The 25782-nt window shown below is 41.8% G+C and overlaps 1 protein-coding gene across 1 annotated transcript in view; it reads right to left on the bottom strand.

The window, feature by feature from the left end:
* Positions 1 to 25782, bottom strand: part of clockb (clock circadian regulator b) — a 56817-nt gene that overhangs the window by 18521 nt on the left and 12514 nt on the right. The window contains exons 6-12 of the mRNA XM_038982502.1: positions 24868 to 24959; positions 22062 to 22151; positions 21096 to 21216; positions 20689 to 20802; positions 20277 to 20395; positions 17307 to 17389; positions 15794 to 15900 (exon numbers count right to left, since the gene is read on the bottom strand). Coding sequence (XP_038838430.1) covers positions 15794 to 15900; positions 17307 to 17389; positions 20277 to 20395; positions 20689 to 20802; positions 21096 to 21216; positions 22062 to 22151; positions 24868 to 24959 — 726 coding nt within the window. The remainder of the gene's footprint in view (positions 1 to 15793; positions 15901 to 17306; positions 17390 to 20276; positions 20396 to 20688; positions 20803 to 21095; positions 21217 to 22061; positions 22152 to 24867; positions 24960 to 25782) is intronic.

Genomic DNA, 25782 nt, shown 5'->3' with positions numbered 1-25782 from the left:
GAGGAACCTGTAGTAACTTTACCATACTGCATCACTAGACAGAGAGGAACCTGTAGTAACTTTACCATACTGCATCACTAGACAGAGAGGAACCTGTAGTAACTTTACCATACTGCATCACTAGACAGAGGAGAGGAACCTGTAGTAACTTTACCATACTGCATCACTAGACAGAGAGGAACCTGTAGTAACTTTACCATACTGCATCACTAGACAGAGAGGAACCTGTAGTAACTTTACCATACTGCATCACTAGACAGAGAGGAGAGGAACCTGTAGTAACTTTACCATACTGCATCACTAGACAGAGAGGAACCTGTAGTAACTTTACCATACTGCATCACTAGACAGAGAGGAACCTGTAGTAACTTTACCATACTGCATCACTAGACAGAGAGGAACCTGTAGTAACTTTACCATACTGCATCACTAGACAGAGAGGAACCTGTAGTAACTTTACCATACTGCATCACTAGACAGAGAGGAACCTGTAGTAACTTTACCATACTGCATCACTAGACAGAGAGGAACCTGTAGTAACTTTACCATACTGCATCACTAGACAGAGAGGAACCTGTAGTAACTTTACCATACTGCATCACTAGACAGAGAGGAACCTGTAGTAACTTTACCATACTGCATCACTAGACAGAGAGGAACCTGTAGTAACTTTACCATACTGCATCACTAGACAGAGAGGAACCTGTAGTAACTTTACCATACTGCATCACTAGACAGAGAGGAACCTGTAGTAACTTTACCATACTGCATCACTAGACAGAGAGGAACCTGTAGTAACTTTACCATACTGCATCACTAGACAGAGAGGAACCTGTAGTAACTTTACCATACTGCATCACTAGACAGAGAGGAACCTGTAGTAACTTTACCATACTGCATCACTAGACAGAGAGGAACCTGTAGTAACTTTACCATACTGCATCACTAGACAGAGAGGAACCTGTAGTAACTTTACCATACTGCATCACTAGACAGAGAGGAACCTGTAGTAACTTTACCATACTGCATCACTAGACAGAGAGGAACCTGTAGTAACTTTACCATACTGCATCACTAGACAGAGAGGAACCTGTAGTAACTTTACCATACTGCATCACTAGACAGAGAGGAACCTGTAGTAACTTTACCATACTGCATCACTAGACAGAGAGGAACCTGTAGTAACTTTACCATACTGCATCACTAGACAGAGAGGAACCTGTAGTAACTTTACCATACTGCATCACTAGACAGAGAGGAACCTGTAGTAACTTTACCATACTGCATCACTAGACAGAGAGGAACCTGTAGTAACTTTACCATACTGCATCACTAGACAGAGAGGAACCTGTAGTAACTTTACCATACTGCATCACTAGACAGAGAGGAACCTGTAGTAACTTTACCATACTGCATCACTAGACAGAGAGGAACCTGTAGTAACTTTACCATACTGCATCACTAGACAGAGAGGAACCTGTAGTAACTTTACCATACTGCATCACTAGACAGAGAGGAACCTGTAGTAACTTTACCATACTGCATCACTAGACAGAGAGGAACCTGTAGTAACTTTACCATACTGCATCACTAGACAGAGAGGAGAGAGGAACCTGTAGTAACTTTACCATACTGCATCACTAGACAGAGAGGAACCTGTAGTAACTTTACCATACTGCATCACTAGACAGAGAGGAACCTGTAGTAACTTTACCATACTGCATCACTAGACAGAGAGGAACCTGTAGTAACTTTACCATACTGCATCACTAGACAGAGAGGAACCTGTAGTAACTTTACCATACTGCATCACTAGACAGAGAGGAACCTGTAGTAACTTTACCATACTGCATCACTAGACAGAGAGGAACCTGTAGTAACTTTACCATACTGCATCACTAGACAGAGAGGAACCTGTAGTAACTTTACCATACTGCATCACTAGACAGAGAGGAACCTGTAGTAACTTTACCATACTGCATCACTAGACAGAGAGGAACCTGTAGTAACTTTACCATACTGCATCACTAGACAGAGAGGAGAGGAACCTGTAGTAACTTTACCATACTGCATCACTAGACAGAGAGGAACCTGTAGTAACTTTACCATACTACATCATAGACAGAGAGGAACCTGTAGTAACTTTACCATACTACATCACTAGACAGAGAGGAACCTGTAGTAACTTTACCATACTGCATCACTAGACAGAGAGGAACCTGTAGTAACTTTACCATACTGCATCACTAGACAGAGAGGAACCTGTAGTAACTTTACCATACTGCATCACTAGACAGAGAGGAACCTGTAGTAACTTTACCATACTGCATCACTAGACAGAGAGGAACCTGTAGTAACTTTACCATACTGCATCACTAGACAGAGAGGAACCTGTAGTAACTTTACCATACTGCATCACTAGACAGAGAGAGAGGAACCTGTAGTAACTTTACCATACTGCATCACTAGACAGAGAGGAACCTGTAGTAACTTTACCATACTGCATCACTAGACAGAGAGGAACCTGTAGTAACTTTACCATACTGCATCACTAGACAGAGAGGAACCTGTAGTAACTTTACCATACTGCATCACTAGACAGAGAGGAACCTGTAGTAACTTTACCATACTGCATCACTAGACAGAGAGGAACCTGTAGTAACTTTACCATACTGCATCACTAGACAGAGAGGAACCTGTAGTAACTTTACCATACTGCATCACTAGACAGAGAGGAACCTGTAGTAACTTTACCATACTGCATCACTAGACAGAGAGGAACCTGTAGTAACTTTACCATACTGCATCACTAGACAGAGAGGAACCTGTAGTAACTTTACCATACTGCATCACTAGACAGAGAGGAACCTGTAGTAACTTTACCATACTGCATCACTAGACAGAGAGGAACCTGTAGTAACTTTACCATACTGCATCACTAGACAGAGAGGAACCTGTAGTAACTTTACCATACTGCATCACTAGACAGAGAGGAACCTGTAGTAACTTTACCATACTGCATCACTAGACAGAGAGGAACCTGTAGTAACTTTACCATACTGCATCACTAGACAGAGAGGAACCTGTAGTAACTTTACCATACTGCATCACTAGACAGAGAGGAACCTGTAGTAACTTTACCATACTGCATCACTAGACAGAGAGGAACCTGTAGTAACTTTACCATACTGCATCACTAGACAGAGAGGAACCTGTAGTAACTTTACCATACTGCATCACTAGACAGAGAGGAACCTGTAGTAACTTTACCATACTGCATCACTAGACAGAGAGGAACCTGTAGTAACTTTACCATACTGCATCACTAGACAGAGAGGAACCTGTAGTAACTTTACCATACTGCATCACTAGACAGAGAGGAACCTGTAGTAACTTTACCATACTGCATCACTAGACAGAGAGGAACCTGTAGTAACTTTACCATACTGCATCACTAGACAGAGAGGAACCTGTAGTAACTTTACCATACTGCATCACTAGACAGAGAGGAACCTGTAGTAACTTTACCATACTGCATCACTAGACAGAGAGGAACCTGTAGTAACTTTACCATACTGCATCACTAGACAGAGAGGAACCTGTAGTAACTTTACCATACTGCATCACTAGACAGAGAGGAACCTGTAGTAACTTTACCATACTGCATCACTAGACAGAGAGGAACCTGTAGTAACTTTACCATACTGCATCACTAGACAGAGAGGAACCTGTAGTAACTTTACCATACTGCATCACTAGACAGAGAGGAACCTGTAGTAACTTTACCATACTGCATCACTAGACAGAGAGGAACCTGTAGTAACTTTACCATACTGCATCACTAGACAGAGAGGAACCTGTAGTAACTTTACCATACTGCATCACTAGACAGAGAGGAACCTGTAGTAACTTTACCATACTGCATCACTAGACAGAGAGGAACCTGTAGTAACTTTACCATACTGCATCACTAGACAGAGAGGAACCTGTAGTAACTTTACCATACTGCATCACTAGACAGAGAGGAACCTGTAGTAACTTTACCATACTGCATCACTAGACAGAGAGGAACCTGTAGTAACTTTACCATACTGCATCACTAGACAGAGAGGAACCTGTAGTAACTTTACCATACTGCATCACTAGACAGAGAGGAACCTGTAGTAACTTTACCATACTGCATCACTAGACAGAGAGGAACCTGTAGTAACTTTACCATACTGCATCACTAGACAGAGAGGAACCTGTAGTAACTTTACCATACTGCATCACTAGACAGAGAGGAACCTGTAGTAACTTTACCATACTGCATCACTAGACAGAGAGGAACCTGTAGTAACTTTACCATACTGCATCACTAGACAGAGAGGAACCTGTAGTAACTTTACCATACTGCATCACTAGACAGAGAGGAACCTGTAGTAACTTTACCATACTGCATCACTAGACAGAGAGGAACCTGTAGTAACTTTACCATACTGCATCACTAGACAGAGAGGAACCTGTAGTAACTTTACCATACTGCATCACTAGACAGAGAGGAACCTGTAGTAACTTTACCATACTGCATCACTAGACAGAGAGGAACCTGTAGTAACTTTACCATACTGCATCACTAGACAGAGAGGAACCTGTAGTAACTTTACCATACTGCATCACTAGACAGAGAGGAACCTGTAGTAACTTTACCATACTGCATCACTAGACAGAGAGGAACCTGTAGTAACTTTACCATACTGCATCACTAGACAGAGAGGAACCTGTAGTAACTTTACCATACTGCATCACTAGACAGAGAGGAACCTGTAGTAACTTTACCATACTGCATCACTAGACAGAGAGGAACCTGTAGTAACTTTACCATACTGCATCACTAGACAGAGAGGAGCCTGTAGTAACTTTACCATACTGCATCACTAGACAGAGAGGAACCTGTAGTAACTTTACCATACTGCATCACTAGACAGAGAGGAACCTGTAGTAACTTTACCATACTGCATCACTAGACAGAGAGGAACCTGTAGTAACTTTACCATACTGCATCACTAGACAGAGAGGAACCTGTAGTAACTTTACCATACTGCATCACTAGACAGAGAGGAACCTGTAGTAACTTTACCATACTGCATCACTAGACAGAGAGGAACCTGTAGTAACTTTACCATACTGCATCACTAGACAGAGAGGAACCTGTAGTAACTTTACCATACTGCATCACTAGACAGAGAGAGAGAACCTGTAGTAACTTTACCATACTGCATCACTAGACAGAGAGGAACCTGTAGTAACTTTACCATACTGCATCACTAGACAGAGAGGAACCTGTAGTAACTTTACCATACTGCATCACTAGACAGAGAGGAGAGAGGAACCTGTAGTAACTTTACCATACTGCATCACTAGACAGAGAGGAACCTGTAGTAACTTTACCATACTGCATCACTAGACAGAGAGGAACCTGTAGTAACTTTACCATACTGCATCACTAGACAGAGAGGAACCTGTAGTAACTTTACCATACTGCATCACTAGACAGAGAGGAACCTGTAGTAACTTTACCATACTGCATCACTAGACAGAGAGGAACCTGTAGTAACTTTACCATACTGCATCACTAGACAGAGAGGAACCTGTAGTAACTTTACCATACTGCATCACTAGACAGAGAGGAACCTGTAGTAACTTTACCATACTGCATCACTAGACAGAGAGGAACCTGTAGTAACTTTACCATACTGCATCACTAGACAGAGAGGAACCTGTAGTAACTTTACCATACTGCATCACTAGACAGAGAGGAACCTGTAGTAACTTTACCATACTGCATCACTAGACAGAGAGGAACCTGTAGTAACTTTACCATACTGCATCACTAGACAGAGAGGAACCTGTAGTAACTTTACCATACTGCATCACTAGACAGAGAGGAACCTGTAGTAACTTTACCATACTGCATCACTAGACAGAGAGGAACCTGTAGTAACTTTACCATACTGCATCACTAGACAGAGAGGAACCTGTAGTAACTTTACCATACTGCATCACTAGACAGAGAGGAACCTGTAGTAACTTTACCATACTGCATCACTAGACAGAGAGGAACCTGTAGTAACTTTACCATACTGCATCACTAGACAGAGAGGAACCTGTAGTAACTTTACCATACTGCATCACTAGACAGAGAGGAACCTGTAGTAACTTTACCATACTGCATCACTAGACAGAGAGGAACCTGTAGTAACTTTACCATACTGCATCACTAGACAGAGAGGAACCTGTAGTAACTTTACCATACTGCATCACTAGACAGAGAGAGAGGAACCTGTAGTAACTTTACCATACTGCATCACTAGACAGAGAGGAACCTGTAGTAACTTTACCATACTGCATCACTAGACAGAGAGGAACCTGTAGTAACTTTACCATACTGCATCACTAGACAGAGAGGAACCTGTAGTAACTTTACCATACTGCATCACTAGACAGAGAGGAGAGAGGAACCTGTAGTAACTTTACCATACTGCATCACTAGACAGAGAGGAGAGAGGGACCTGTAGTAACTTTACCATACTGCATCACTAGACAGAGAGGAACCTGTAGTAACTTTACCATACTGCATCACTAGACAGAGAGGAACCTGTAGTAACTTTACCATACTGCATCACTAGACAGAGAGGAACCTGTAGTAACTTTACCATACTGCATCACTAGACAGAGAGGAACCTGTAGTAACTTTACCATACTGCATCACTAGACAGAGAGGAACCTGTAGTAACTTTACCATACTGCATCACTAGACAGAGAGGAACCTGTAGTAACTTTACCATACTGCATCACTAGACAGAGAGGAACCTGTAGTAACTTTACCATACTGCATCACTAGACAGAGAGGAACCTGTAGTAACTTTACCATACTGCATCACTAGACAGAGAGGAACCTGTAGTAACTTTACCATACTGCATCACTAGACAGAGAGGAACCTGTAGTAACTTTACCATACTGCATCACTAGACAGAGAGGAACCTGTAGTAACTTTACCATACTGCATCACTAGACAGAGAGGAACCTGTAGTAACTTTACCATACTGCATCACTAGACAGAGAGGAACCTGTAGTAACTTTACCATACTGCATCACTAGACAGAGAGGAACCTGTAGTAACTTTACCATACTGCATCACTAGACAGAGAGGAACCTGTAGTAACTTTACCATACTGCATCACTAGACAGAGAGGAACCTGTAGTAACTTTACCATACTGCATCACTAGACAGAGAGGAACCTGTAGTAACTTTACCATACTGCATCACTAGACAGAGAGGAACCTGTAGTAACTTTACCATACTGCATCACTAGACAGAGAGGAACCTGTAGTAACTTTACCATACTGCATCACTAGACAGAGAGGAACCTGTAGTAACTTTACCATACTGCATCACTAGACAGAGAGGAACCTGTAGTAACTTTACCATACTGCATCACTAGACAGAGAGGAACCTGTAGTAACTTTACCATACTGCATCACTAGACAGAGAGGAACCTGTAGTAACTTTACCATACTGCATCACTAGACAGAGAGGAACCTGTAGTAACTTTACCATACTGCATCACTAGACAGAGAGGAACCTGTAGTAACTTTACCATACTGCATCACTAGACAGAGAGGAACCTGTAGTAACTTTACCATACTGCATCACTAGACAGAGAGGAACCTGTAGTAACTTTACCATACTGCATCACTAGACAGAGAGGAACCTGTAGTAACTTTACCATACTGCATCACTAGACAGAGAGAGAGGAACCTGTAGTAACTTTACCATACTGCATCACTAGACAGAGAGGAACCTGTAGTAACTTTACCATACTGCATCACTAGACAGAGAGGAACCTGTAGTAACTTTACCATACTGCATCACTAGACAGAGAGGAACCTGTAGTAACTTTACCATACTGCATCACTAGACAGAGAGGAACCTGTAGTAACTTTACCATACTGCATCACTAGACAGAGAGGAACCTGTAGTAACTTTACCATACTGCATCACTAGACAGAGAGGAACCTGTAGTAACTTTACCATACTGCATCACTAGACAGAGAGGAACCTGTAGTAACTTTACCATACTGCATCACTAGACAGAGAGGAACCTGTAGTAACTTTACCATACTGCATCACTAGACAGAGAGGAACCTGTAGTAACTTTACCATACTGCATCACTAGACAGAGAGGAACCTGTAGTAACTTTACCATACTGCATCACTAGACAGAGAGAGGAACCTGTAGTAACTTTACCATACTGCATCACTAGACAGAGAGGAACCTGTAGTAACTTTACCATACTGCATCACTAGACAGAGAGGAACCTGTAGTAACTTTACCATACTGCATCACTAGACAGAGAGGAACCTGTAGTAACTTTACCATACTGCATCACTAGACAGAGAGGAACCTGTAGTAACTTTACCATACTGCATCACTAGACAGAGAGGAACCTGTAGTAACTTTACCATACTGCATCACTAGACAGAGAGGAACCTGTAGTAACTTTACCATACTGCATCACTAGACAGAGAGGAACCTGTAGTAACTTTACCATACTGCATCACTAGACAGAGAGGAACCTGTAGTAACTTTACCATACTGCATCACTAGACAGAGAGGAACCTGTAGTAACTTTACCATACTGCATCACTAGACAGAGAGGAACCTGTAGTAACTTTACCATACTGCATCACTAGACAGAGAGAGGAACCTGTAGTAACTTTACCATACTGCATCACTAGACAGAGAGGAACCTGTAGTAACTTTACCATACTGCATCACTAGACAGAGAGGAACCTGTAGTAACTTTACCATACTGCATCACTAGACAGAGAGGAACCTGTAGTAACTTTACCATACTGCATCACTAGACAGAGAGGAACCTGTAGTAACTTTACCATACTGCATCACTAGACAGAGAGGAACCTGTAGTAACTTTACCATACTGCATCACTAGACAGAGAGGAACCTGTAGTAACTTTACCATACTGCATCACTAGACAGAGAGGAACCTGTAGTAACTTTACCATACTGCATCACTAGACAGAGAGGAACCTGTAGTAACTTTACCATACTGCATCACTAGACAGAGAGGAACCTGTAGTAACTTTACCATACTGCATCACTAGACAGAGAGGAACCTGTAGTAACTTTACCATACTGCATCACTAGACAGAGAGGAACCTGTAGTAACTTTACCATACTGCATCACTAGACAGAGAGGAACCTGTAGTAACTTTACCATACTGCATCACTAGACAGAGAGGAACCTGTAGTAACTTTACCATACTGCATCACTAGACAGAGAGGAACCTGTAGTAACTTTACCATACTGCATCACTAGACAGAGAGGAACCTGTAGTAACTTTACCATACTGCATCACTAGACAGAGAGGAACCTGTAGTAACTTTACCATACTGCATCACTAGACAGAGAGGAACCTGTAGTAACTTTACCATACTGCATCACTAGACAGAGAGGAACCTGTAGTAACTTTACCATACTGCATCACTAGACAGAGAGGAACCTGTAGTAACTTTACCATACTGCATCACTAGACAGAGAGGAACCTGTAGTAACTTTACCATACTGCATCACTAGACAGAGAGGAACCTGTAGTAACTTTACCATACTGCATCACTAGACAGAGAGGAACCTGTAGTAACTTTACCATACTGCATCACTAGACAGAGAGGAACCTGTAGTAACTTTACCATACTGCATCACTAGACAGAGAGGAGAGAGGAACCTGTAGTAACTTTACCATACTGCATCACTAGACAGAGAGGAACCTGTAGTAACTTTACCATACTGCATCACTAGACAGAGAGGAACCTGTAGTAACTTTACCATACTGCATCACTAGACAGAGAGGAACCTGTAGTAACTTTACCATACTGCATCACTAGACAGAGAGGAACCTGTAGTAACTTTACCATACTGCATCACTAGACAGAGAGGAACCTGTAGTAACTTTACCATACTGCATCACTAGACAGAGAGGAGAGAGGAACCTGTAGTAACTTTACCATACTGCATCACTAGACAGAGAGGAGAGAGGAACCTGTAGTAACTTTACCATACTGCATCACTAGAAAGAGAGAGGAACCTGTAGTAACTTTACCATACTGCATCACTAGACAGAGAGGAACCTGTAGTAACTTTACCATACTGCATCACTAGACAGAGAGGAACCTGTAGTAACTTTACCATACTGCATCACTAGACAGAGAGGAACCTGTAGTAACTTTACCATACTGCATCACTAGACAGAGAGGAACCTGTAGTAACTTTACCATACTGCATCACTAGACAGAGAGGAGAGAGGAACCTGTAGTAACTTTACCATACTGCATCACTAGACAGAGAGGAACCTGTAGTAACTTTACCATACTGCATCACTAGACAGAGAGGAACCTGTAGTAACTTTACCATACTGCATCACTAGACAGAGAGAGGAACCTGTAGTAACTTTACCATACTGCATCACTAGACAGAGAGGAACCTGTAGTAACTTTACCATACTGCATCACTAGACAGAGAGGAACCTGTAGTAACTTTACCATACTGCATCACTAGACAGAGAGGAACCTGTAGTAACTTTACCATACTGCATCACTAGACAGAGAGGAACCTGTAGTAACTTTACCATACTGCATCACTAGACAGAGAGGAACCTGTAGTAACTTTACCATACTGCATCACTAGACAGAGAGGAACCTGTAGTAACTTTACCATACTGCATCACTAGACAGAGAGGAACCTGTAGTAACTTTACCATACTGCATCACTAGACAGAGAGGAACCTGTAGTAACTTTACCATACTGCATCACTAGACAGAGAGGAACCTGTAGTAACTTTACCATACTGCATCACTAGACAGAGAGGAACCTGTAGTAACTTTACCATACTGCATCACTAGACAGAGAGGAACCTGTAGTAACTTTACCATACTGCATCACTAGACAGAGAGGAACCTGTAGTAACTTTACCATACTGCATCACTAGACAGAGAGGAACCTGTAGTAACTTTACCATACTGCATCACTAGACAGAGAGGAACCTGTAGTAACTTTACCATACTGCATCACTAGACAGAGAGGAACCTGTAGTAACTTTACCATACTGCATCACTAGACAGAGAGGAACCTGTAGTAACTTTACCATACTGCATCACTAGACAGAGAGGAACCTGTAGTAACTTTACCATACTGCATCACTAGACAGAGAGGAGAGAGGAACCTGTAGTAACTTTACCATACTGCATCACTAGACAGAGAGGAACCTGTAGTAACTTTACCATACTGCATCACTAGACAGAGAGGAACCTGTAGTAACTTTACCATACTGCATCACTAGACAGAGAGGAACCTGTAGTAACTTTACCATACTGCATCACTAGACAGAGAGGAACCTGTAGTAACTTTACCATACTGCATCACTAGACAGAGAGGAACCTGTAGTAACTTTACCATACTGCATCACTAGACAGAGAGGAACCTGTAGTAACTTTACCATACTGCATCACTAGACAGAGAGGAACCTGTAGTAACTTTACCATACTGCATCACTAGACAGAGAGGAACCTGTAGTAACTTTACCATACTGCATCACTAGACAGAGAGGAACCTGTAGTAACTTTACCATACTGCATCACTAGACAGAGAGGAACCTGTAGTAACTTTACCATACTGCATCACTAGACAGAGAGGAACCTGTAGTAACTTTACCATACTGCATCACTAGACAGAGAGGAGAGAGGAACCTGTAGTAACTTTACCATACTGCATCACTAGACAGAGAGGAACCTGTAGTAACTTTACCATACTGCATCACTAGACAGAGAGGAACCTGTAGTAACTTTACCATACTGCATCACTAGACAGAGAGGAACCTGTAGTAACTTTACCATACTGCATCACTAGACAGAGAGGAACCTGTAGTAACTTTACCATACTGCATCACTAGACAGAGAGGAACCTGTAGTAACTTTACCATACTGCATCACTAGACAGAGAGGAGAGAGGAACCTGTAGTAACTTTACCATACTGCATCACTAGACAGAGAGGAACCTGTAGTAACTTTACCATACTGCATCACTAGACAGAGAGGAACCTGTAGTAACTTTACCATACTGCATCACTAGACAGAGAGGAACCTGTAGTAACTTTACCATACTGCATCACTAGACAGAGAGGAACCTGTAGTAACTTTACCATACTGCATCACTAGACAGAGAGGAACCTGTAGTAACTTTACCATACTGCATCACTAGACAGAGAGGAACCTGTAGTAACTTTACCATACTGCATCACTAGACAGAGAGGAACCTGTAGTAACTTTACCATACTGCATCACTAGACAGAGAGGAACCTGTAGTAACTTTACCATACTGCATCACTAGACAGAGAGAGAGGAACCTGTAGTAACTTTACCATACTGCATCACTAGACAGAGAGGAACCTGTAGTAACTTTACCATACTGCATCACTAGACAGAGAGGAACCTGTAGTAACTTTACCATACTGCATCACTAGACAGAGAGGAACCTGTAGTAACTTTACCATACTGCATCACTAGACAGAGAGGAACCTGTAGTAACTTTACCATACTGCATCACTAGACAGAGAGGAACCTGTAGTAACTTTACCATACTGCATCACTAGACAGAGAGGAACCTGTAGTAACTTTACCATACTGCATCACTAGACAGAGAGGAGAGAGGAACCTGTAGTAACTTTACCATACTGCATCACTAGACAGAGAGGAACCTGTAGTAACTTTACCATACTGCATCACTAGACAGAGAGGAGAGAGGAACCTGTAGTAACTTTACCATACTGCATCACTAGACAGAGAGGAACCTGTAGTAACTTTACCATACTGCATCACTAGACAGAGAGGAACCTGTAGTAACTTTACCATACTGCATCACTAGACAGAGAGGAACCTGTAGTAACTTTACCATACTGCATCACTAGACAGAGAGGAACCTGTAGTAACTTTACCATACTGCATCACTAGACAGAGAGGAACCTGTAGTAACTTTACCATACTGCATCACTAGACAGAGAGGAACCTGTAGTAACTTTACCATACTGCATCACTAGACAGAGAGGAACCTGTAGTAACTTTACCATACTGCATCACTAGACAGAGAGGAACCTGTAGTAACTTTACCATACTGCATCACTAGACAGAGAGGAACCTGTAGTAACTTTACCATACTGCATCACTAGACAGAGAGGAACCTGTAGTAACTTTACCATACTGCATCACTAGACAGAGAGGAACCTGTAGTAACTTTACCATACTGCATCACTAGACAGAGAGGAACCTGTAGTAACTTTACCATACTGCATCACTAGACAGAGAGGAACCTGTAGTAACTTTACCATACTGCATCACTAGACAGAGAGGAACCTGTAGTAACTTTACCATACTACATCACTAGACAGAGAGGAACCTGTAGTAACTTTACCATACTGCATCACTAGACAGAGAGGAACCTGTAGTAACTTTACCATACTGCATCACTAGACAGAGAGGAACCTGTAGTAACTTTACCATACTGCATCACTAGACAGAGAGGAACCTGTAGTAACTTTACCATACTGCATCACTAGACAGAGAGGAACCTGTAGTAACTTTACCATACTGCATCACTAGACAGAGAGGAACCTGTAGTAACTTTACCATACTGCATCACTAGACAGAGAGGAACCTGTAGTAACTTTACCATACTGCATCACTAGACAGAGAGGAACCTGTAGTAACTTTACCATACTGCATCACTAGACAGAGAGGAACCTGTAGTAACTTTACCATACTGCATCACTAGACAGAGAGGAACCTGTAGTAACTTTACCATACTGCATCACTAGACAGAGAGGAACCTGTAGTAACTTTACCATACTGCATCACTAGACAGAGAGGAACCTGTAGTAACTTTACCATACTGCATCACTAGACAGAGAGGAACCTGTAGTAACTTTACCATACTGCATCACTAGACAGAGAGGAACCTGTAGTAACTTTACCATACTGCATCACTAGACAGAGAGGAACCTGTAGTAACTTTACCATACTGCATCACTAGACAGAGAGGAACCTGTAGTAACTTTACCATACTGCATCACTAGACAGAGAGGAACCTGTAGTAACTTTACCATACTGCATCACTAGACAGAGAGGAACCTGTAGTAACTTTACCATACTGCATCACTAGACAGAGAGGAACCTGTAGTAACTTTACCATACTGCATCACTAGACAGAGAGGAACCTGTAGTAACTTTACCATACTGCATCACTAGACAGAGAGGAACCTGTAGTAACTTTACCATACTGCATCACTAGACAGAGAGGAACCTGTAGTAACTTTACCATACTGCATCACTAGACAGAGAGGAACCTGTAGTAACTTTACCATACTGCATCACTAGACAGAGAGGAACCTGTAGTAACTTTACCATACTGCATCACTAGACAGAGAGGAGAGAGGAACCTGTAGTAACTTTACCATACTGCATCACTAGACAGAGAGGAACCTGTAGTAACTTTACCATACTGCATCACTAGACAGAGAGGAACCTGTAGTAACTTTACCATACTGCATCACTAGACAGAGAGGTACCTGTAGTAACTTTACCATACTGCATCACTAGACAGAGAGGAACCTGTAGTAACTTTACCATACTGCATCACTAGACAGAGAGGAGAGAGGAACCTGTAGTAACTTTACCATACTGCATCACTAGACAGAGAGGAACCTGTAGTAACTTTAACATACTGCATCACTAGACAGAGAGGAGAGAGGAAGCTGTAGTAACTTTACCATACTGCATCACTAGACAGAGAGGAACCTGTAGTAACTTTACCATACTGCATCACTAGACAGAGAGGAACCTGTAGTAACTTTACCATACTGCATCACTAGACAGAGAGGAGAGAGGACCTGTAGTAACTTTACCATACTGCATCACTAGACAGAGAGGAGAGAGGAACCTGTAGTAACTTTACCATACTGCATCACTAGACAGAGAGGAACCTGTAGTAACTTTACCATACTGCATCACTAGACAGAGAGGAACCTGTAGTAACTTTACCATACTGCATCACTAGACAGAGAGGAGAGATGAACCTGTAGTAACTTTACCATACTGCATCACTAGACAGAGAGGAACCTGTAGTAACTTTACCATACTGCATCACTAGACAGAGAGGAACCTGTAGTAACTTTACCATACTGCATCACTAGACAGAGAGGAACCTGTAGTAACTTTACCATACTGCATCACTAGACAGAGAGGAACCTGTAGTAACTTTACCATACTGCATCACTACACAGAGAGGAGAGAGGAAGCTGTAGTAACTTTACCATACTGCATCACTAGACAGAGAGGAACCTGTAGTAACTTTACCATACTGCATCACTAGACAGAGAGGAGAGAGGAACCTGTAGTAACTTTACCATACTGCATCACTAGACAGAGAGGAACCTGTAGTAACTTTACCATACTGTATCACTAGACAGAGAGGAACCTGTAGTAACTTTACCATACTGCATCACTAGACAGAGAGGAACCTGTAGTAACTTTACCATACTGCATCACTAGACAGAGAGGAGAGAGGAACCTGTAGTAACTTTACCATACTGCATCACTAGACAGAGAGGAGAAAGGGGCGGTCAGAGAGAGAGAGAGAGAGAGTGTGTGTGTGTGTGTGTGTGTGTGTGTGTGTGTAACTCACAGTGTTCGTGACACTTGGCCAGTGTCTCCAGGTCGTCCACATGATAGTAGTCGTAGCCCGACGTCCCCAGAACCTCAAATGGAAGGTAGCCTATGATTGGTGGAGCCCTGGAGGGAGGAAATGAAATCATCAGTTACCCAGCCTGCTAATTAACATAATACCACTTGAGGATATGTGTGTGTGTGTGTGTGTGTGTGTGTGTGTGTGTGTGTGTGTGTGTGTGTGTGTGTGTGTGTGTGTGTGTGTGTGTGTGTGTGTGTGTGTGTGTGTGTGTGTGTGTGTGTGTGTGTGTGTGTGTTTAACTGATAACTGAAGTCCCCACAAGAATAGTAAACGAACAAAAATGTGACTTTTTATTGGTCCCCACAAGGTCAAATGCTATTTCTAGGAGGTTTAGGGTTAAGGTTAGACTTAGTGTTAGAATTACGTTAAGGGTTAGGAGCTAGGGTTAGGAGCTAGGGTTAGGAGCTAGGGTTAGGAGCTAGGGTTAGGAGCTAGGGTTAGGAGCTAGGGTTAGTTTTAGGGTTAGGAGCTAGGGTTAGTTTTAGGGTTAGGAGCTAGGGTTAGGAGCTAGGGTTAGGTTTAGGGTTAGGAGCTAGGGTTAGGAGCTAGGGTTAGGAGCTAGGGTTAGGAGCTAGGGTTAGGTTTAGGGTTAGGAGCTAGGGTTAGGTTTAGGGTTAGGAGCTAGGGTTAGGAGCTAGGGTTAGGAGCTAGGGTTAGGAGCTAGGGTTAGGTTTAGGGTTAGGAGCTAGGGTTAGGAGCTAGGGTTAGGGTTAGGATTAGGAGCTAGGGTTAGGTTTAGGGTTAGGAGCTAGGGTTAGGTTTAGGGTTAGGAGCTAGGGTTAGCTTTAGGGTTAGGAGCTAGGGTTAGGAGCTAGGGTTAGTTTTAGGGTTAGGAGCTAGGGTTAGTTTTAGGGTTAGGAGCTAGGGTTAAGGTTTAGGGTTAGGAGCTAGGGTTAGTTTTAGGGTTAGGAGCTAGGGTTAGGTTTAGGAGCTAGGGTTAGGTTTAGGGTTAGGAGCTAGGGTTAGGTTTAGGAGCTAGGGTTAGGTTTAGGGTTAGTTTTAGGGTTAAGGTTAGGGTAGGAGTACGGGTTAGGGTAATTAGGATTTTGAATGGGACTGAATTGTGTATCCCCACAAGGTTAGCTGTACAAGACTGTGTGTGTGTGTGTGCGTGCATGGTATTTCAGGTTTGTGGTGTGTCAGGTCAACTGAGGACAATGACTGGTTCACTTTGATGGTGAAACCATCTAATTATACAGAATGAATTACCTGTGAATAATAACTTCTACTACAGACTGTGTTACCTGTGATCTAGGAATAATACCTTCTACTAGACTGTGTTACCTGTGATCTAGGAATAATACCTTCTACTAGACTGTGTTACCTGTGATCTAGGAATAAGAACTTCCACTCCAGACTGTGTTACCTGTGATCTAGGAATAATACCTTCTACTACAGACTGTGTTACCTGTGATCTAGGAATAATACCTTCTACTACAGACTGTGTTACCTGTGATCTAGGAATAAGAACTTCCACTCCAGGCTGTGTCGGGAGGTGAACTCTTCATTGGGCTCCGCCACTGTACACATCTCCTATGGAGGGATAGACAACAAGATATATATCAATACATATAATATAGATGATTGAATATAGATAGACAATATTCACTCAGTCTAAGGCCAATTTATTAGGTACACCCATCTAGTACCTGGTCGGACCCCTTTTGCCCCCAGAACAGCCTGAATTCTCAGGGGAGTGGATTCTACAAGGTGTCTGAAACGTTCCACAGCCGTCACACAGTTGCTACAGATTGGACGGTGGTACATTCATGCTGCTAACAGCCCGTTCCATCTCATCCCATTATGTTCTATTGGGTAGAGGTCTGGGGACGGACCAGGTCTGGGGACGGACCAGGTCTGGGGACGGACCAGGTCTGGGGAGGGACCAGGACACTCTAGCAAACTGAACTTACTATCATGTTCCAGGCTATGTTTTTCCACTCCTCAATTGTCCAGTGTTCATCATCGCGTGCCCACTGCAGCCGCTTCTTCTTGTTTTTAGCTGATAGGAGTGGAACCCGGTGTGGTCTGGTTCCTCTCTAGGTTTCTTCCTAGGTTCCAGGCCATTCTAGGGAGTTTTTTCCTAGCCACTGTGCTTCTACACCTGCATTGCTTGCTGTTTGGGGTTTCAGCACTCTGAGGTATCAGCTGATGTAAGAAGGGCTTTATAAATACATTTCATTTGGTCGTCTGCTGCAACAGCCCCGTCCTTGACAAGGACCAACGAGTTGTGCGTTCCGAGATGCCGTTCTGCACACCACTGTTGCACTGCCTCGTCATTTGCTTGTTTTGTGGCCCGTCTGTTAGCTCGCACAGTTCCTGCCATTCTCCTTGGACCTCTCATCAACGAGCTGTTTTTCACCCAAAGGACTGCCGTTGACTGGACGTTTATTGTTTTGTCGCACCGTTCTCGGGTAAACGCTAGACGCGGTCGTGAAAAGCCCAGGTGGGCGTCCATTTCTGAGATACTAGATCCGGCGCCTGGCACCGACGATCGTACCGCAAAGCCTCTTAGGTCACTAGTTTTGTCCATTCTAATGTTCAATAGAACAGTAACTGAATGCCTTGAAGCCTGTCTGCATGGTTTATAGAGCAAGCCCCTGTCACGTGACTCACTGTCTGTAGGAGTGACCCATTTTAGTGAACAGGGTGGTGTACCTAATAAACTGTCCGGTGAGTGTATATAATATAGAAACTTTGTATATGCAGGTGTAGCTTTGTTGTGTTTAATACTGTTTGTTAAATAGGCTTGACCATCAACTCTCTGTTACTTCATTGTGTGAGTGTGTGTGTGTGTGTGTGTGTTAGTGCTGAGCGATTAACCAAAATGTTGCTTCATTTTGAGCTTTTAAACAACTAACTGACCAACGTTGGTTCAATTATTTGAATTTCATTTCGTTCCGTTTTTTTCCTGTGAGCTCAATGCGTAGTTTTTCTAGAGATAAATCAGATCAAGGCCGAACTGTGCGTTGTAGTAGGGAGTTGTAGTTTTCAACAGGCCAATATTCTACATAGTTTAGCGCAGAAAACATGGTAATTAACTACAATGACCATAATCCTTTGCAGGCCTAGAGAAGAGAGAAGAATTAACCTCCTCCCAGAGCGCTAAGAACCTTGGCGTGATCCTGGACAACACCCTGTCGTTCTCAACTAACATCAAGGCGGTGGCCCGTTCCTGTAGGTTCATGCTCTACAACATCCGCAGAGTACGACCCTGCCTCACGCAGGAAGCGGCGCAGGTCCTAATCCAGGCACTTGTCATCTCCCGTCTGGATTACTGCAACTCGCTGTTGGCTGGGCTCCCTGCCTGTGCCATTAAACCCCTACAACTCATCCAGAACGCCGCAGCCCGTCAGGTGTTCAACCTTCCCAAGTTCTCTCACGTCACCCCCTCCGCTCTCTCCACTGGCTTCCAGTTGAAGCTCGCATCCGCTACAAGACCATGGTGCTTGCCTACGGAGCTGTGAGGGGAACGGCACCTCAGTACCTCCAGGCTCTGATCAGGCCCTACACCCAAACAAGGGCACTGCGTTCATCCACCTCTGGCCTGCTCGCCTCCCTACCTCTGAGGAAGTACAGTTCCCGCTCAGCCCAGTCAAAACTGTTCGCTGCTCTGGCACCCCAATGGTGGAACAAACTCCCTCACGACGCCAGGTCAGCGGAGTCAATCACCACCTTCCGGAGACACCTGAAACCCCACCTCTTTAAGGAATACCTAGGATAGGATAAAGTAATCCTTCTAACCCCCCCCCCCCCCCCCTTAAAAGAGTTAGATGCACTATTGTAAAGTGGTTGTTCCACTGGATGTCATAAGGTGAATGCACCAATTTGTAACTCGCTCTAGATAAGAGCGTCTGCTAAAAGACTTAAATGTAATGTAAATGTAAGAACGTGCGATAGAGAGCAGTTTCTTTGTGAGGTATCTCTACCTGGAAATACAGGATCTAAGTGATTGATAGTTGGTATTCAGCAGTCATTAAATAAGCCTTATTTACTACGAAGAACTAGTCAAATAGTGTTTTTGTCAGACAGCATCTCTAAAGAGACGAGACGATGACTTGGAATGAAATAATAAGGTCATCAAATAAAACAAATGTAATATACAGAACTTAAATATTTTATTAAAGTAAAGTAATGTGAATATCTGATGGTTAATAAGTGATAAGCAGTAATGGGCCGTCACTACCATCATGGGACTTGTCTTCTGTGTTGTTACAGCATTCAACCCACATAATGCATAGTGCATTTAATGTTTAAAAATAAATTATTGAAATCGAAAACCAGAATTATTTTTTCATTAATCGAACCGAAACCGAACCGACCTCAAGAAGCACTAATTGCTCAGCACTTGTGTGTGTGTGTGTGTGGTGTATGGTGTGGTGTGTGTGTGTGGTGTATGGTGTGGTGTGCGGTGTGTCACCTTGATGAACTGTGGTTTAGCCAGCCTGACGGTGGCTACGAAGCAGACCAGGTCATCAAAGGCAGGTTGTAGGGATCTCTGTAACACTCCTGCTAAACCATTCCTGGTGGTGTTGGGGACTAGAGAGAGGAGAGGAAGAGGGAGAGGGAGAGGAAGAGGAAGAGGAAGAGGAAGAGGAAGAGGAAGAGGAAGAGGGAGAGGGAGAGGGAGAGGGAGAGGGAGAGGAGAGGAGAGGAGAGGAGAGGAGAGGAGAGGAGAGGAGAGGAGAGGAGAGGAGAGGAGAGGAGAGGAGAGAGAGGGGCGTTACCATGAGTAGAAACCAGAACAGATGATCAAACTAACAGCTGTTAATTTTGTTCTACAGCTGATAAAACAAGACCAGTTTTCTTCTCTGATGAAAACAGACGCTCACCGTCGTTCATCGACTTGAAGTTGCCGATGAATTTGACGTGCTCGTAGACGGCCGGTTCTTTCGGGTCGATGGTTCCTCTCAACACGTGGCAACTAAACTCCAGCTGGTTATTGGCTGAAATAAAATGATGAAAAAAACAAAACAATCACGATTAAAATATCAAACACAACGAACACCAACCCCTAACTACATTGCAATCATTTCTCTTAAAAACATTTGAGTGTTTACAGACTTTTAACAGATACAACATGGCCGATATATTTGCACAGCGCTGCAGCATTGCGCCGGACAGAGAAGATGACTGCTTGCAGTGTATAACAAGTGACCTGATTGGACAGCAGTTGTATAAGGAGCGACGTGATAGGCCAGCAGCCAATAAGGTGGCAATGTGATTGGGTGTTACTCACTCTTGAGGTACTCTGGTCCGAGGCTCTCGGGGTCGGAGGGGTGTTTGGAGAGAGCCTTGTACACCGCCGAGTGTTCATTCAGGGGGAGGAAGTCTAACAGGTTCTGGTCCTGCAGGTCCGACTGGGGAAAACACACACACACACACACACACACACACACACACACACACACACACACACACACACACACACACACACACACACACACACACACACACACACACACACACACACACACACACACACACACACACACACACACACAACATGTTGAGCTCAACAACTGGGGAAGGTATAGAAACATTTTATTGTACACTTTCAAACATCCAAGTACATTTTAACTAGGAAACGAATAAGAAATTAATTGTAATTAGTTAATTGCATGTCAGCAGCACGCCACCATGCATCCCACTGCTGGCTTGTTTCAGAAGCTAAGCAGGGTTTGTCCTGATTGGTCCCTGGATGGGAGACCAGATGCTGCTGGAAGTGGTGTTGAAGGGCCAGTAGGAGGCACTCTTTCTTCTGGTCTTAAAAAATAAAATAAAATAATAATAATAATAATTCCCCAGGGCAGTGATTGGGGACATTGCCCTGTGTAGGGTGCCGTCTTTCGGATGGGACGTTAAACAGGTGTCCTGACTCTCTGTGGTCACTAAAGATCCCTTGGCACTTATCGTAAGAGTAGGGGTGTTAACCCCGGTGTCCTGGCTACATTCCCAATCTGGCCCTCAAACCATCACGGTCACCTAATCATCCCCAGCTTCCAATTGACTCATTCATCTCCTCATCCCTGTAACTCTTCCCCAGGTCGTTGCTGTAAATGATAATGTGTTCTCAGTCAACTTACCTGGTCAAATTACATCAGATAATGCTGCTCTTGGTACTATGCATTGGAACCAGATGTAAACAAACGCTTCTATCCAATAGTATTGTGGTACTAATCGAAACACAGACAGTCCTACTCACCGGCAGGTGTTCCAGCAAGGAGGTAACGCTCTCAGAGACATAGATGATGTTCCCGTCTGTCATTATCGCTATGAAGAATCCATCCAGAGCCTACAACATTACAGTTGAGTTAATATGACTGTAACCAGTCTGTCATTATCGCTATGACGAATCCATCCAGAGCCTACAACATTACAGTTGAGTTAATATGACTGTAACCAGTCTGTCATTATCGCTATGACGAATCCATCCAGAGCCTACAACATTACAGTTGAGTTAATGTGACTGTAACCAGTCTGTCATTATCGCTATGACGAATCCATCCAGAGCCTACAACATTACAGTTGAGTTAATATGACTGTAACCAGTCTGTCATTATCGCTATGACGAATCCATCCAGAGCCTACAACATTACAGTTGAGTTAATGTGACTGTAACCAGTCTGTCATTATCGCTATGAAGAATCCATCCAGAGCCTACAACATTACAGTAATATAATAATAATGTTAATGAATGATAATGTTTACCCTATACCTGTCACATCTGTTCTCTGTTTAAATGATGATAATGTTTATCCTATACCTGTCACATCTGTTTAAATGATGATAATGTTTATTATATACCTGTCACATCTGTTCTCTGTTTAAATGATGATAATGTTTATTCTATACCTGTCACATCTGTTTAAATGATAATGTTTATTATATACCTGTCACATCTGTTCTCTTTTTAAATGATGATGTTTATTCTATACCTGTCACATCTGTTCTCTGTTTAAATGATGATAATGTTTATTATATACCTGTCACATCTGTTCTGTTTAAATAATGATAATGTTTATTCTATACCTGTCACATCTGTTCTCTGTTTAAATGATGATAATGTTTATTCTATACCTGTCACATCTGTTCTCTGTTTAAATGATAATGTTTATCCTATACCTGTCACATCTGTTCTCTGTTTAAATGATGATAATGTTTATTCTATACCTGTCACATCTGTTCTCTGTTTAAATTATAATAATGTTTATTCTATACCTGTCACATCTGTTCTCTGTTTAAATTATAATAATGTTTATTCTATACCTGTCACATCTGTTCTCTGTTAAATGATGATAATGTTTATTCTATACCTGTCACATCTGTTCTCTGTTTAAATGATGATAATGTTTATCCTATACCTGTCACATCTGTTCTCTGTTTAAATGATGATAAGGTTTACCCTATACCTGTCACATCTGTTTAAATGATGATGTTTATTCTATACCTGTCACATCTGTTCTCTGTTTAAATGATGATAATGTTTATTCTATACCTGTCACATCTGCTCTAACTGTTAATGGTGGAAAGCTCCCATCTCTGTAGTAGTAATAGTAGGGTAGTACTGTAGTAGTAATAGTAGGGTATTACTGTAGTAGTAATAGTAGGGTAGTACTGTAGTAGTAATAGTAATTGTAGAGTGGTACTGTAGTAGTATTAGTAGTAGTAGTAATAGTAGGGTAGTACTGTAGTAGGGGAATACTGTAGTAGTAATATTAGTAGTGGCAGTAATAGTAGGGTAGAAGTAATAGTAGGGTAGTACTGTAGTAGTAGTGGTAGTACTGTAGTAGTAGCAGTAGTATAGTAGGGTAGTGGTAATAGTAGGGTAGTACTGTAGTAGTAGTGGTAGTAATAGTAGGGTAGTACTGTAGTAGTAGTGGTAGTAATAGTAGGGTAGTACTGTAGTAGTAGTAGTGGTAGTAATAGTAGGGTAGTACTGTAGTAGTAGCAGTAGTAGTGGTAGTAGTAGTAGGGTAGTACTGTAGTAGTAGTGGTAGTAATAGTAGGATAGTACTGTAGTAGTAGTGGTAGTAATAGTAGGGTAGTACTGTAGTAGTGGTAGTAATAGCAGGGTAGTACTGTAATAGTAATAGTAGGGTAATAATGCATTAGTATTAGGGTAACACTGTAGTAGTATTAGGGTAATACTGTAGTAGTATTAGGGTAATACTGTAGTAGTATTAGTAGTACTGTGGTAGTATTAGTAGTACTGTGGTAGTATTAGTATGGTAGTAGTAATGGTAGGGTAGTACTGTAGTAGTAATAGTAGGGTAGTACTGTAATAGTATTGTAGTACTGTAGTAGTATTAGTAATAGTAGGGTAGTAATAGTAGGGTATTACTGTAGTAGTAATAGTAGGGTAGTACTGTAGTAGTAATAGTAGGGTAGTACTGTAATAGTATTGTAGTACTGTAGTAGTATTAGTAATAGTAGGGTAGTACTGTAGTAGTGATAGTAGGGTAGCACTGTAGTAGTAATAGTAGGGTAATACTGTAGTAGTATTAGTAATAGTAGGGTAGTAATAGTAGGGTAATACTGTAGTAATATTAGTAATAGTAGGGTAGTACCGTAGTAGTATTGGTAATAGTATGTAGAACTGCAGTAGTATTAGTAGTAATAGTAGGGTAGTACTGTAGTAATATTAGTAATAGCAGGGCAGTACTGTAGTAGTATTGTTAATAGTAGGGTAGTACTGTAGTAGTATTAGTAGGGTAGTACTGTAGTAATATTAGTAATAGTAGGGTAGTACTGTAGTAGTAGTAGTAGTAGTAGGGTGGTACTGTAGTAGTATTGGTAATATTAGGGTAGTACTATAATAGTATTAGTAGTAATACTGTAGTAGTATTAGTAATAGTAGGGTAGTATTGTAGTAGTAATAGTAGGGTAGTACAGTAGTAGTAATCGTAGGGTAATACTGTAGTAATATTAGTAATAGTATGGTAGTACTGTAGTAGTATTACTAGGGTAGTACAGTAGTAGTAATCGTAGGGTAATGTTGTGTATCTCACCTCCAGCATGAGCTGGGTGAACTCCTCGTTGCTAAGGAACGGAGGTTTCCAGTCCTGTCTGATCTCACTGGACTCAGACTGAGCAGAGGTCTCTGTTAGAAACACATACACATTATAGTGATCAGAAATATACATGGGAACACACACATAGTGATCAGAAATATACATGAGAATACACACAATATACTATACAGAAATATACATCCGAATACACACATTATAGTGATCAGAAATATACATGAGAATACACACATTATAGTGTTTAGAAATATACATGAGAATACACACATTATAGTGATCAGAAATATACATGAGAATACACACATTATAGTGTTCAGAAATATACATGAGAATACACACATTATAGTGATCAGAAATATACATGAGAATACACACATTATAGTGTTCAGAAATATACATGAGAATACACACAATATAGTGATCAGAAATATACATGAGAATACACACATTATAGTGATCAGAAATATACATGAGAATACACACATTATAGTGATCAGAAATATACATGAGAATACACACATTATAGTGATCAGAAATATACATGAGAATACACACATTATAGTGATCAGAAATATACATGAGAATACACACAATATAGTGATTAGAAATATACATGAGAATACACACATTATAGTGATCAGAAATATACATGAGAATACACACAATATACATGAGAATACACATTATAGTGATCAGAAATATACATGAGAATACACATTATAGTGATCAGAAATATACATGAGAATACACACATTATAGTGATCAGAAATATACATGAGAATACACACAATATAGTGATCAGAAATATACATGAGAATACACATTATAGTGATCAGAAATATACATGAGAATACACACAATATAGTGATCAGAAATATACATGAGAATACACAT

This window comes from Salvelinus namaycush, unplaced genomic scaffold (genome assembly GCF_016432855.1).
Source record: "Salvelinus namaycush isolate Seneca unplaced genomic scaffold, SaNama_1.0 Scaffold119, whole genome shotgun sequence".
In the NCBI taxonomy this organism is placed as follows: Eukaryota; Metazoa; Chordata; class Actinopteri; order Salmoniformes; family Salmonidae; genus Salvelinus; species Salvelinus namaycush.
This window is presented reverse-complemented; position numbering and strand designations above follow the sequence as displayed.